General features: G+C 38.4%; 1 protein-coding gene across 5 annotated transcripts in view; it reads right to left on the reverse strand.

The window, feature by feature from the left end:
* The window catches only part of abr.L (ABR, RhoGEF and GTPase activating protein L homeolog), a 262,424-nt gene that overhangs the window by 65,265 nt on the left and 181,869 nt on the right, over positions 1-15,290 (reverse strand). For all 5 annotated transcript variants that reach the window (XM_018244805.2, XM_041580866.1, XM_018244806.2 and 2 more), the window contains 6 exon segments: positions 11,497-11,637; positions 9,369-9,490; positions 7,019-7,187; positions 5,359-5,481; positions 3,286-3,361; positions 3,056-3,160 (listed from right to left, as the gene is read on the reverse strand). In XM_018244805.2, the coding sequence (XP_018100294.1) occupies positions 3,056-3,160; positions 3,286-3,361; positions 5,359-5,481; positions 7,019-7,187; positions 9,369-9,490; positions 11,497-11,637 (736 nt within the window).

A 15,290-nucleotide genomic window follows, 5' to 3' on the forward strand; every position in this document is an offset into this window, starting at 1 on the left:
GTGTTGCGTGCACCATTAGCTGTGTAATGAACAGCTCTATCTGTCCTATAGCTCTGCCCCATGAACAGCTCTGCGTGTTCGGCAGTGATATGTTTCTCAAGGTATAGCCTGGATAGCTCAGCGTATCCATTAGCCTTTTAGTAGGTATAGCCCTGGACAGCTCCGCGTGCCCATTAGCAATGTATGCCAGGTATAGCCTAGACAGCTCAGCGTGCCTATTAGCTAGTTTGCAGCCTAGAGTGCTCTCCAGTAATCCGGGTAGCTCTGCGTACCCTCAGTGCTGCTGAAAGGAATAATAATGATAAAAGAATAAAATAAATAAAAAAAATAAAATAAAATAAATAAAATCTGTCCTTCACCTCCGAGGCAGGACAAAAGAACTGAGGAAGTGAGGTGGAGCCAGCACATATATGAGGAAGGAGGGGTCATGAGTCATCAATCTTTGTCCTGCCTCCAGAGATGATCAAGACATAACCCATACGTCTGCACTGACAGGAGGGCCGACTAGAGAAATTAATACTCTATAGGCACCTGCCACCAATGTTTATTAAAAAAATATTCTCTGGGGCCCGAATGTTCCTTTTTAACTTGTAAGGGGGGGCTGCCGCCAATGTTTTTTAAAAAAAAAAAAAACTTTTATGGGGGCCCTGGTGCCACAGTTTTTTTTAACTTATCTGTGGGCCCTGACCATCAATGGGTTTTTATAACATGTGTGTGTAGGGGGCAGTTTACAGTTTTTAGCGCTGATGTCTTGGGCTGGCTCGGGTGGTCAGGGCCCAGGGGGCCAGAAAATTTTGTTGTACGGGGCCCCATGATTTCTAATGGCGGACCTGTTTGTATATTCTCTCTAAAGTGATGCCTTCTGGAATCAGAAGGTATTTACTTGTCTCATGCCATACACACAGCACTAGATACCAAAAATGAGAGTTTTGATTATCCCATAAAGCATCATGGGCGGAGACATGCAAATCACTCCTTTGTGTCCCTTTGGCCAACTATGCATCCAGAACCGCTGGTTTATAGCACAGATACAGCCTAATGGTTCAGAGCCAGATCTACAAGATGGAAACAGGCTGTCTGCAAGTTTGGATATATTGACCCCAAATCAATTTCTCCGACATATAATGGGAATCCTAGTGGTTACAACACATAAGAATATACTCCAACAAGCCAATAAGCTGTATAGAATCTTAGCGTGACTGGATGCAACATCACATAAGAGATAGGAAAGCAGCAGTGTTTTAGTTGCAAGTTCTGACAAATGCATGCAACAAATTGCATGCGACGGAAAAAAGGTGAGAGATAGAAATGTTGGATGACAGTTGCACCGCATCAGTTCAACGCTGCGACTTCAGCCAACATTTCTATCTCTCAACTTATTTCCGTCACATGCAATTTATTGCATGCGTTTTGTCGCACCGTATCCGATCGCGCCAAAAACGTCCGTGTAGTCCTACCCTTAGGAGCCCAAAACCTCACCTATATATGTGACCATAATAAAGGCAATATTTTCACTTCATAACAAGTGCAGCTTTTTAGATATTATGTGGAACACATAATAGACTACATCCTAATGGAATGCCATCATCAAAGCAATGCTATTTAACTGTAATAAAGAAGAAATTATCAAAACACCACATGCCCTTAAATGTCCTCACAGCAGGCAGGTAGCTATGCACCTGGGATGTCACTGCTCAATGGCTCCAAATAACTGGATGCTTGTCCTTAGCATCGTTGGAAACCGGCCTCAGCTCTATCTGACTTATGGGTCCACACATAACAAATCAAATGTCTTTCCGGCAAAATGCAAGTGCTGATGGCTTGCTACTTGATTTATGATGAAGGGGATTGTTCCCAGAAACGTGCTGAAGTATTGGAATCAAATATCATGGAGGTTTTATCCAGTTTGAGATGTTTCTTTCTTTGCTTTTTTTTTTTTTTAAATAAACCTTAGAACACTTTCTTACTTTTTGTTTTTGTGAAACATACATTTGATAGCTTATAAGAAACACTTTACAGCATAAATATGGTTAAGAAATTAGCTATTCTTACTCATAGGGGCTATTGAGTGTGGAGCTATAAAATCTAATGTTCCAAGATTTGCTTCAAGGCAACTCTAACATGGCTTTTAAAGAGATAGATAGATAGATAGATAGATAGATAGATAGATAGATTGATAGATAATGAGATAGATTATAGGTTGATAGATAATAGATATGTATTTAGATAGATAAATAGATAGATAGATAGATAGATAGATAGATAGATAGATAGATGCACTTCTATCTGGGATTTTAGTACATTACCCCTTTATTCTTTCAGTGGACCACTTACCATCGAGTTTAAAAAGATAGGCATACAGACCCATTGATGCTCTGCCTTACGGGTTTCATACCACTGGTACTAAGTGCCTATGACTAAGTACCAGTGGGTATGAAATGCGTAAGGCGGAGCATCAATGGGTCTGTATGCCTATCTTTTTAAATTTTGTACTTAATAAATATTGATTTTTAACATTGAAAGAATATTTTGGAATATATGTTTTTGTAACCGACTGTTGTAAGGCATATCCTTGTCCCACTAGAGACACTATAGAGAAATAGAAAATGTGTAAAGGACTCCATTAATTGTGTCCATATGCAGCTGGTACCTACCGCATTGAGGAATGTTACAAAGCCAAATGAAAGGGCAAGCAATTGTAAGAAAATCACTCTGACCCTACTGGGAGTCTTCAGGAAACACAAGTAACCATAGTCTTAAATGTAGTTTTGGGCAGATTTTTTACAGTACAGATCTAGCCAACTATCAGTCTTTGGAATAAAATAAATCATATATGACATGATAAATCATGCTTGTTGGGAGCATTCATCAAAGAGAATGCTCTGCCTATTATAGTACCCAACTGAAAGATCATTCTAGGAAAGACTGAAAAAATTTCCCTCTTGGTAATAGAAACAGAATGCAAGTATAAAGTAGATAAGCTGTGAAAGGGACTGCTGCTGCCATCATGTGGTCAAATGAGCCACTCACAGGCTTACGTCAGGCATTTCCTTACCGTCCTTATGGCTGATGATGGGAACGTTGTGAACAGTTCGGAGTTTAAAGCAGGATGCAGTGAGCACCTGGAGCTCAAAGGGGCTGAGTGCTAGAGCTTGAAGATCTATAAAGAAGGAACAGCAATGTTACTTTTAGTAAACATAGAAAATTACTTTCCCATCAACATTTCTCTACATGTTGTGAGACTGCCCCAGAAAGCCATAAACAGTCACAGTTAGCAGCACTCACCTTTCTTCTGTAACTTCTGGATGGCCTCTCTCCATTCGGATCTCTCATAATCAGAGGATAAAAGGAAGAGATAACTCTAAAAATAGAAGGTGGACACCATAAAATTGATTTGACAACTTACTATACTGTATATGCACATTCCAGTAAATGATCCATAATGACAAAAATGAATAGTATTATTTATTTTGCATTGATACTGAAAATATAAAATCCTCATTTCCCAGCATCCTTCCAGTTGACCAACTAATAAAGGGATGTTGGAAGATGAACAAGATGAATACGTTTTCCTATACCTGACCTATTGTATATAATAGCCTCACCAACTTTATATAATAAACGCTAATAACCAAAATGAAAGAAGGTGTTGTAGTAAAATCACCAACTATGGTAAGAAGATGGAACAGAAGATTATTATTAGTATTCTAATTTCTTTATTAATATAGTGTGTGCATATGCCACAGACATTTTACAGAGATTATACACTCAACTGGCAATCTAAGGTCCCTTTCACATTCACAATGTCTATAAGCTATTTTATCAGGAGCCAATTAACCTGTTTTGTTTTTTGGAGTGTAGGAGGAAACTGGAGTACCCAGATGAAACCCAAACTGAAAAGAGGAGAACAAATAAACTCCTTGTAGATAGTGTCCAGACCAGAATCTGACAGGAGGACCCCTGAGCTGCCCATATACAGCAAAGCTAGGAAAACTGGTTCTGTTTTTGTCTAGGGGTAAAAACAAAATGCAGGTTGCATCACTAATGTAAATGAATTCAATAAAAGCCAGTAAAATAATCTCTTTCTTCAACGGGGTGTATTAAATCAGGTCTTGGAGGAGGGTGGAAGCTCAAATAAATCTTTATAATTCAGCTTTGTGTTTAGATTTTTACACTGTTATTTAAAGGCATACTGTCATGGGAAAAAACATTTTTTTCAAAATGAATCAGTTAATAGTGCTGCTCCAGCAGAATTCTGCACTGAAATCCATTTCTCAAAAGAGCAAACAGATTTTTTTATATTCAATTTTGAAATCTCAATTTCCCAGCTGCCCCTGGTCATGTGACTTGTGCCTGCACTTTAGGAGAGAAATGCTTTCTGGCAGGCTGCTGTTTTTCCTTCTCAGTGTAACTGAATGTGTCTCAGTGGGACATGGGTTTTTACTATTGAGTGTTGTTCTTAGATCTACCAGCTTGTGTTAGGGAGCTGCTATCTGGTTACCTTCCCATTGTTCTTTTGTTTGGCTGCTGGGGGAAAAAGGGAGGGGTTGATATCACTCCAACTTGCAGTACAGCAGTAAAGAGTGATTGAAGTTTATCAGAGCACAAGTCACATGACTTGGGGCAGCTGGGAAATTGACAATATGTCTAGCCCCATGTCAGATTTCAAAATTGAATATAAAAAATCTGTTTGCTCTTTTGAGAAATGGATTTCAGTGCAGAATTCTGCTGGAGCAGCACTATTAACTGATTCATTTTGAAAAAAAAAAAATTTCCCATCACAGTATCCCTTTAAAGAAGAAAAATTAGCCAAAAGAATAAGGTTTAATCCAATATTTCAGTTTCATGTACTTTTAACTCTAGTGCAGTGAGGTGTTTGTGTCCAGTTTAAGTACTCCCAGAAACTGCTGAAGCTACAATTTGGCAAAGGATGTGCTTTATCCTCTCAGAGTCTTTGAAGGTACTGTGTTACAATCAGGAGCCTTCAACAAAACCAGAGAGCTGTCTACATCCCCTTCTTAAAGGCTTTGAACGCTTTGAAGGCTTTTGACCTTGTGATCCAGAATCGCAAAGCACAGAGTGGGTTGAAAGTAAAACTGGTGAGACTTCAGAGAGGCAAAGAGCTCCCACACACTAGGTCTCCTGGCAGACTGACTCACTTTAAACATCAGACATTACTGAATTCCCCTACTGGCAGTTTCCTTTGCCTGTCTCAATGTTCAAAGTATGCAAATAGCAACGATTCCCTCTCTCCTGGGTCCCAAAGTGCGCAAACCAAACATTCCTGTTCATAATTAATAATACCCTGCTGGCTTCCCACAACAGCTTTTCGAGAGAGCCGACACTGCTAGATCTTACCTTGCCATTTTTGTTATGTATTCGGAAGGGAATTGTAGGAGAATAGAGGAGCAGCCAAGACTCATACTCAAACATTTTCTTCTTTAATCTTTCAATCGCACGACTTGAGCCTTTATTGGACTTCTGTAAAAGGACACAGGGCATTGAAAATGAGTTTGCAGGAAAGATATAAAGAGATATACATATACTGCAATACACATTGGTGGCCAGACAGGGTTATACAGAGCACAACCAGTATCTCTAAGCGTGATGCAAGAGCAGTTTGGTCCTGATAATAGCTTATAATTACACATTAATAAATGTTGTAAGTGTATAATTAATATAAAATTACATCCAAATACAGTTTTGGCAACAGCATCCCTTTACCTGCCATTTAAAAAGCAAATTCTCCGTAAGGCTACAAATTTAGTTTTATTGCTACTTTTTATTACTCATCTTTCTATTCAGATCTCTCCTATTCATATTCCAGTCTCTTATTCAAATCAGTGCATGGTTGCTAGGGGAATTTGAACCCTAGCCACCAGATTGTTGATATTCCAAACTGGAGAGCTACTAAACAAAATAACTATATAACTCAAACAGAACAAATAATAAAAAACAGTTGCCAATTGTCTCAAAATATCAAGCTTTGCATCATACTAAAAATTATATTAAAGGTGAACAAAACCTTTAATATCTCTTTAATGTTGCTTGCATGCATCAAATAAACAGCAAAATCTCCATTGTTTGCTCTCTCAGACAGTACATAATGAGTTAAAGGAAAACTTTACCCCCAAAATGAATATTTAAGCAACACATAGTTGCATATTAATGAATCTTACCAAACTTGTATATATATTTAAGTAAATATTGCCCTTTTACATCTCTTGCATTGAACCCCCATTTCGTGATGGTCTGTGTGCTGCCTCAGAGATCACCTGACCATAAATACAACTCTAACTGTAACAGGAAAAAGTGTGGATGCAAATAACAGAACTCTGTTAATTGGCTCATGTGACCTAACATGTATGGTTTGTTTGGTTTGTTTGTGTGCACCGTGAATGTTAGGATCCCAGAGGGCGGCCCTTATTTTTTAAAACTGCGATTTTCTTTTTAGGATTACCCGATGGCACATACTACTAGAAAAGTATATTATTATGAAAATGGTTTATTTACATGAAGCAAGGTTTTACACATGAGCCGTTTTATGCAATATCTTTTTATAGAGACCTACATAGTTATGTAGTCATGTATTCTCTTTTTATCATGGGATTTCTGTTAGAAATTAATTTGGCCTGCAGTTTTAATTAAATGTCAGGTTTCAGTTTTGTTATATGCATAATGCAGAAAAGTTAAAATTAAAGCATTTTTCATTTTACAATTAGTTCCACCTGCTTGGGATTTTTTTCAGAGCCATTGGTATTTAAACATGCACTGTATAATGAATACCTCTTTCTCCACCAGCCTGAGACAATCATGATCTCTGTTTAACCCTCTGAGTGATGGACAATTTTTCTAGCTAGACAGGGTTTAAACCAGAAACTTGGAAACCTAAAATCTACAATACTTGGCAGTCAAGCCTCTAAGAATCATAAATTCTTTGATCCATGGTGGTTAAAAGCATGAAAAACATTATGATACAAAAACCAAGGCCCAACATTGAAGTACTTCCTGTACTAACCTTCTCTTTTTGAATCTCACTCTTGAGAACAGAGATCTTTGCCTTCATTTCTTCAATCTCATAATCGGGAGTGGCATGGAGCTGATGGATAGGCTCGGATTCCTCCAGGGAAGGAAATACGAGGTCAGCAAGTGGGATGTACCATTTGCAGTCATACTGTTGGTGCTTCCTATAGATAGGGAAACAAAAGAAAATAATGCCTAATGTAGCAATGTACAGTATGATTGTCAGTATCAAAACTCACCCTCAAAATGCACTGTTCAATATGATCACACTTATCCAAATCTTTGCTAGCTTCTACAGTACTGCCTGGTTAAATCAGTGGATTATTATAGCTTTATTTATTTTATTTGGAGAGGGGGAATTGTGGCAACAATTGATTTGGTTGTAGCTAGTCTGTAGCAGCATGTGATTTGAAGAAACTCTAGCCATTCTGACACCCATAAAACCAGAGTCAAATCCCACATCTACCATTTCCCTTAGGGACGTCTTCAATTATAAAAAAAAAAAAAAAAAAGCCTGTTATCAAGCTTCTATTTCGAAAAATAGCTGGGAATTTGAAAAGGGTCAATTTTAGAAGCGAAAAAAATAATCTGGCCTTTCAAAACCGAGACATAACAAGGTGCTATAAATATCCGAATTCATTCTTAAACCAGTTCCCTAAAGAAGTACGAAGAGATTTTGACACTCAGTGTTGAGGACATGGGATAATACAAAAACACTAGCAAACTATGAGATACGCTATAAATGCTTGAAACTATATTTGATGTCATAGAGAGGATAAATAATATCTATTTATAATTCCTTTCATTTTGTAATAACTACACATACAGCAGATATTTTCAAATGTATCCAGACACCTGCCTGCTCCACACATTGCCATATAGTGATGGGTGAATCGGACCCATTTTTCCTTGCTGAAAATTTTGAAACGTGAAATGCATTAAAGTCTATGCATTTTTTGACGTGCAACAAATTTTTTCACTATGGGCGTCATTTTCACTGGGAAACTTGGCGAAAAATTTCGCTCATCATTAATTCCCATACTAAGGGTATTAATATGAATATGGCATTCAGAATGCTCAGGACCTGGGGTTTTCTGGATAAGGGATCTTCACCTTAAGTCTACTAGAAATTCTTGTAAACATTAAATAAATCCAATAGGCTGGTTTTGCTTCCAAAAGGATTACTTATATCTTAGTTGGGATCAAGTACAAGCTACTGTTTTATTATTACAGAGAAAAGGGAATCATTTTTAAAAGTTTGGATAAAATGGAGTCTTTGGGAGATGGCCTTTCGGCAATTTAAAGCTTTCTGGATAACAGGTTTCCAGATAAAGGATCCCTTATCTGTATAACATTTGGGTCCTAGCCCAACACAAACAAAGATTCATTTCACCAAACTATGCAGTTGGCATTAAACATTTAGTCAAGTAAGCCAGCATCTGCCTAATCCAAGGTCCATCAGACAATGAATACAGTGAAAAGAAATGCTTTACACCATAGAGCAGGTTCCAACAGCAGCAACTTTTATAGTACCAACTCTTGAGATAATGCTTGGAGATGTGAGGTTTGTATGAGGTGTAGTAGTGACCAAAACAATGTGGGAAAATGTGTGTTTTCCCTTTAAATTCTCCTTAGTGGGAGAGGTAGGCACCAGGAAGGGTGTTCATAAAGAGAGAATAGGTTCTCTGTTCAAAGGCTTTGGCGGCCAGGTCCTGGAAGCTGGAGTATTCTGGAATGAACAGGCAAGCTAGGTACTCCGATTCAGAAGTCCAGCTCATGAATTAGGAAAGCTGTCCTGTGTGAAGGTAGAGCCTAGTGGGCAGGATTTATTTTTATGATTTGTTTTGTATCCTGAAATGGTCACCCCTGTATGTAAATAAAATGTCTAAAAGAGAAGAAAAGTGTTTGTTATGGATCCCGCAGCTTACAGAGGCTACTTGACCATTGCAACCTCCACATTCCCAACAAATGGTTCTTGTGCTGGGTTGCTTCTAGAGACAACTGAAGATATACAATTTTAGAAGATGATGTCCGGATGCTTTTGTGATATAGTTTGTGCATACAAAATATTCTCTCCCTGTATACTTGCATTTATGAAGTTGCCATAACACATTTCTTGTTAAAAGCATTTTTGTTAGTGAATATAAATTTCATAAATGATGCAGAATATGTTATTGATTGTATTTAGAAAGGTTCTTATTTCAGTATGAGGAAGCTTATATTGAATTTTCATTTTCACTATAGTTCCCCTTCAAATTTAGGCTAGTCACACAAACACATATCCAAATACATATAAATAATATTGCTTACAGTGCATTTCCTTAACCCCAGAACCCTTTGCCTACCCCACAGTGGTCTTCTTGAGCTTGGCACACAGGAGGAGGTCTGTAAACAGGAAAAGATGCCGCAGCTTCCGGGAATTTTCCGACAGCTCCACCAAAAATCCATCCTTCACCAGCTGCCGAGGCTGAAATAAACAACAGGCAAATGGAAAGAATTATTATTTATTTATATGGCACTGACATACTCCACAGCATTTTACAGAGGTTAAACAGTTCATAATCTAATGTCCATATCACATACTAGTATGATTACAGGGGTTGTTAACCTGAGTTAACTTTTAGTATGATGTAGAGAGTGATATTCTGAGACAATTTGCAATTGAATTTCATTTTTAATTATTAGTGGGTTTTTTTTTTTTAGTTATTAGCTTTTTATTCAGCAGCTCTCCAGTTTGCAATTACAGTAATCTGGTTGCTTGGGTACAAATTGCCCTAGCAACCATGACCTGATTTTAATAAGAGACTGGAATATGAATAGGAGAGGTCCTGAACAGAAAGATGAGGAACAGAAATTAGCAATCATAATAAATGTGTAGTCTTACAGAGCATTTGTTTTTTTAGATGGGGTCAGTGACCCATATTTGAAAGCTGAAAAGAGTCAGAAGAAGAAGAAGAAGAAAATTCATTCAAAATAAATAATGAAGACCAATTGAAAAGTTGCTTAGAATTGGCCATTCTACAACATACTAAAAGTTAACTTAAAGGTGAACCACCCCTTGCTATCACTGGAGAGGTAACTAAAGTACCCTGGAGAGAACACAGACATTCCTTGCAGATAATGGCATTGCTGGAATGAAAACTTGGGACTTTAGCTGGGAGAGTCCCAGAACGAAATTATCGACGGCAAAGGGGAGCAGGTGGCGTTGAGCTTAAAAGTCAGAAATCCTCTGCTGCTTGAGAATCCATGTAACTAGTAATTTTACAGAGCAGCCGTCCATGTCTGAAGCTGTTTTCTGTCATCTCTCCAGTTGTCATCTGACATACTCACTATAGGCCACATGTAATGGAATATATGGCCATTGTACAAACAAATGTACTCATCAGGCTGTAACATTTAATCCATGGATTGCTGAATCAATAATGTTGGCTCTAAATGATGCCTGCACCCAGATTCTATTTCGGTTGGCTCTTATGAACCATTCTATTCTAAAGGTTATGTGGCAACACTTGGTGCAGCAAATCAAAGAGCTAACGACGTTTACAAGTTTAAAGGGGGTAACACCACAATGGATTTTCTCATTATGAGAACAATTTCCCACCTGCCTCCGTGTTTCTTACCCTAGTAAGGCATGTTGTCAACTTTAAAGTTTTACTGGAATAATATTTAAAATTCCTGTGGCCTCACGTGTGGCCCTGGATAACCCAAAAGGGTCAATATAATGTCTTAGGGTAGGACTACATGGGCGTTTTCTGTGTGATCCGACACGCTGCGCAAAAACGCAGGCGTCAAATTGCATGCGACGGAAATAGAGTAAGTGAATGCATGGTTGGGTGGTGTCGCAGCGTTGATCCGGGCGACACGACTGACGGATGCAGACGTAGCGCACTGCGTCTGCATCCAACAGTTGTGTCAATGCTGCGACACCATCCAACAATGCATTCACGTACCTTATTTCCATTGCATGAGATTTGACGCCTACAACCGTGTAGCAGTGAAGAACTGTGCCTTCAAAAGATGCCCCAGTAGCTCCCCATATTTTTTTCTGATGATTCACAGCACATACTTTGGGCTGCTGTTTATCCACGGTGATCCAAAAGTGGTAAAGTGATAATAAGGCTCAGTCTGCCACAGACTCGGCTACACTGGGATGAGCGGGACTCGTTTGCTGCAATGCCAGAGGTTGTCTAAACACTAAGCCATTTCATCTGTATAAAGAGTTTACCAAACAAGAGCCCCATGCCCTATACACAGTTGGACCCTTAAGATTAGCCGCTGTAAGTAGTAAGAGAGGGGACAGCAGATATAGTAGATGGCAATACTAACACTTTATTTAGAGAGGGAGAGAGTAGCAGTAAACCAGTTTTAGTACCATGGGTTGGAGTAGATGTGCTTTACCATCTTGTGTCTATTACCCCATATTTCAGTCAATAACAAAGCTGCTACTGCCTGATTGCCAATAGAGAGACTCACCTCTCCTTTTGGTGTAGTGACTGCAGTGCGTCTCGGATCAATGTCCTCGTTGATGCTGGAGAGGAAGTTCTGGGAGATCCGGAGGGCATCTTGTAGCAGGGGATAGTCAGGGTGATCAGTAGGTGTGTGCTTCAGGAGATCCTGGGCCAAAACAATAGTAGAACACATGGATTAGCTTCTGCACAATGTTTACATTCCCTCACTGCATGTCTAATACTAGGCTGGTATGTGCATGGTATATACCATATTAACACTATGGAAATGTATCATGATAGCTATGCTGGACACATTTCAACTTGCTTTCATAGGCAAAATCTGGCAAGTTGTGAGCCAATTCCCTATGGAACACCGAGACAAAATGCTGTGCTGTTAAACAAAAAAAAAATGAGGACGATACAAAGTGGCTATATCCTCTGATGGTATCTTTCCGACTGTTCCATAGTACCAAATGCCCCATTGTTTTTGCCCACTGCAGCCTGCCATTTGGTTAAATGGAATCCCCCGGGTGAAAAAAATGAAACAAAACATGACACCGACAAAGGAGCAATTTATTTGCAACAATATGTCTTGCCTTTCCTTTTATCCTGATGCACCAATGTGCAATCATGGGCAACATATTGTGGTTGTGATTAAAGTGGGAGGGGTAATTACCATAATAATGTTACATAAAGTCATACAAATACAAACTTCAAAGAGAAAGAATTATGTTTTCATTTCCAGCACTCTTCAAGCCTATGTAATTCACTGGAAATATTGGGGTCACCATCAGATGCTACTGGGGGATACAAGAGGCAGAGTGTGTGAGTGATTCAGACTTTTACAGAAATGGGATCCATTTTAACTATCAACGGCTCATTGTAGACCAAGTCTGCAGCTTATTGGTCCATTTATAGTGCCAGCCGACTGGCCAGATATCCATGGGGCAGGTTTCATATTCCTGTTGGATCGAGGACTGTATGTATGGCCACCTTTAGTAACCATCAAGTACAAAGTAAAGTTTTCAGATTACATAGGGAAAAAATAGAAGTATTTTAATTAAATGTAGCCTTTATGGATATTGGGTTTCCCAATAACAGATCCCATACTTGTACACCATTCATTGGAATATCTTTGGTGCAGCTTATCCATTATCCCCTTGTCTTAACACTTAGGGGCCTATTTACTAACGCAAGCATTTCTATTTTTTTCTCTAAAACTTGAAAAATTGGAGGTTTATAAAGTATAAAAAACATGAAATATAAATTTGATTTAATATAAAACTCTGGAATGAAAAAGCAGTCTTGGTCTCATAGTAGTCAATGGGAACTGCACGGATCCTATTGAACTTTAAGAGTTTTTCAGATTTTTCTTTTAGCCAGCAAATGTCCTAAAACTCAAATGAATATATATATATATATATATATATTCATTTGAGTTTTAGGACATTTGCTGGCTAAAAGAAAAATCTGAAAAACTCTTAAAGTTCAATAGGATCCGTGCAGTTCCCATTGACTATATATAAAGGTTTCTGTGTGAGACCAAAACGTTGAGTATTAAATCTTTCTTTTTATGCAATTATATTTTTGGTATGCCAGTTCTTTAAATACTAGGAGTGCTGACTAGTGTATTGTGCACCCTTTTTGACTATTATTTATATATATATATATATATATATATATATATATATATATATATATATATATATATATATATATATATTTCCAAAATTGACTAGCACACTGTGTTTCTTGAGCGTGTAAACTTTTAGTATCACTTCAAATACTGTAAGTCTACTAGAAAATCATGTAAACTTTAAATAAACCCAATAGGTTGGTTTTGCTTCCAATAAGGATTAATTATTTCTTAGTTCGGATCAAGTACAAGATAATGTTTTATTATTACAGAGAAAAAGGAAATCATTTTTACAGATTTGCATTATTTGGATAAAATGGAGTCTATGGGAGATGGCCTTTCCGTAATTTGGGGCTTTCTGGATAACAGGTTTCCAGGTAACGGATCGCATACCTATATTATATTCATACACATACATACATACACTGTATAGTAGTGGTTGCAAAGGGGTTAAGGCTTAGCACATAGGACAAAATCAAAAGCCCCAAAATCATACAGAAGTTTCTTGCCAAGATAAATGCCCACGTGATAGATAAATGGTGTTTTAGCTATCAGTATTGTATCCAATCATGCTGCGGTTTGTAGCAAAGGAAGAGCAAGAGGCCAAAACAAACGAGACTTGGGCACAAACCAACATCTAATGAAGGATGAAGCAAGGACACTGCATACTCTGCAAACCATAAAGCCACAGAGACAGAGCAAAAACAAAATATATATATATATCCAGCTGTAGAATGCCTTGCAACAAAGAACAAGCAACAGGTATCCAAGTCCACAATGTGTATGTAAATATCATTAGCACCCAATGCAAACTGCTGTGCTGTGAGGACAGAGGCTTCCCTATGCTGAAGAGCCTGTTGCAACACATACAAAATTATGGAGAGGATTGTTTTTGAAATATGAAAATTCAAGTTCTGTTTGTCTGGGGGGGGGGCGACGACTTCTCGTGGGCACTTTTATTGTCCTTTCTTTTGAATCACATGCTTTTAAAATTCAGCCTATAGTTTACTTTTTAAAAAAATGGATTATTTTGTTGCCAAAGTACTAAATTGAAAGTTGGGCTATTTTTGAGTTAATTTAACCCCCTTTCCTTTATAAGGAAACAGGGAGATCTGTTCAGAGCTCCCTCTACCTTTGGACAAACAAGCTAGAGTCCTGCAGCGGGTCGGGTACCCTGTGAGTTGCGGGTAGAAGTCCCGGGTGCGGATATAGATGCGGGTCGGCAGTTCTGCGGGTCGCGTTGGGCCACGGGGCTTCTTGATAGAGATTTTTACTCCTTTTTTCTGACCACGCCTACTTCAGATGATGTCACTTCCAGTTTACAATGACAACACTTCCTGATTTTCTCCTTTATTTCAGATCACACCTACTTCCGATGATGTCACTTCCGGTTTACACTTCCTGATTCTTGATGGTCAGCGGGTCGCGGGTCCAAGCCGGTAAGAATGTGAGTTGCGGGTCCGAGTTGCAGGTACGGGTCGGGTTCCAAAAACGGGCCCACGCAGGACTCTAATACAAGCCCCCTTCAAAAGCATTGTAGCAAACCATTTATTCTGGCTGTGCAGAAACATCTTCAGCGCACAATCTTTTTAACGGGGTGGTTCCGCTTTAAGATAGCTTTTCAAATGGTCTTCAATTAAAAAAAATATATATTTTTAATTATTTGCCTTCCTCTTCTCCCGCTATCCAGCTTTCAAATAGGGGTTACTGTCAGCCCAAAAATGATTGCTCCGTGCGACCACAATTCTATAAGCAAATAGGTTCTAAAAGTCACCAAAAATATTTGTACACCAGGTGAAAATGCTTTTAATGGCTGAATCTGGGAAAGTCTTGCTTGTGTGAGAATTTTCAACAGAAAAAAAAAAAAATAAACGGTAAAAAAGGACAATATTTGTTCCCTTGTTCAAGGTCAAGACCAAGTCAAGTTTAGTAAATCTGTTCAATGGGTTGCAATGCAGTGATGCGACACTAGGGGGTGCTATATTCATTATAGCAATGGAAACAGAGAATGAGTCTTTCAAGGGGCAGGAGTGACAAACATTGTTCCGTTGAATTCTATTAAAGGTTTTGTTCACCTTTGAATTAACTTTTAATATGATGTAGAGAGTGATATTCCGAGACAATTTGCAATTGGTTTTCATGTTTTTATTATTTTCGACTTAGTTTGTTATTCAGCAGCTCTC

The sequence above is a fragment of the Xenopus laevis genome, chromosome 2L, assembly GCF_017654675.1.
Source record: "Xenopus laevis strain J_2021 chromosome 2L, Xenopus_laevis_v10.1, whole genome shotgun sequence".
Taxonomy (NCBI): domain Eukaryota; kingdom Metazoa; phylum Chordata; class Amphibia; order Anura; family Pipidae; genus Xenopus; species Xenopus laevis.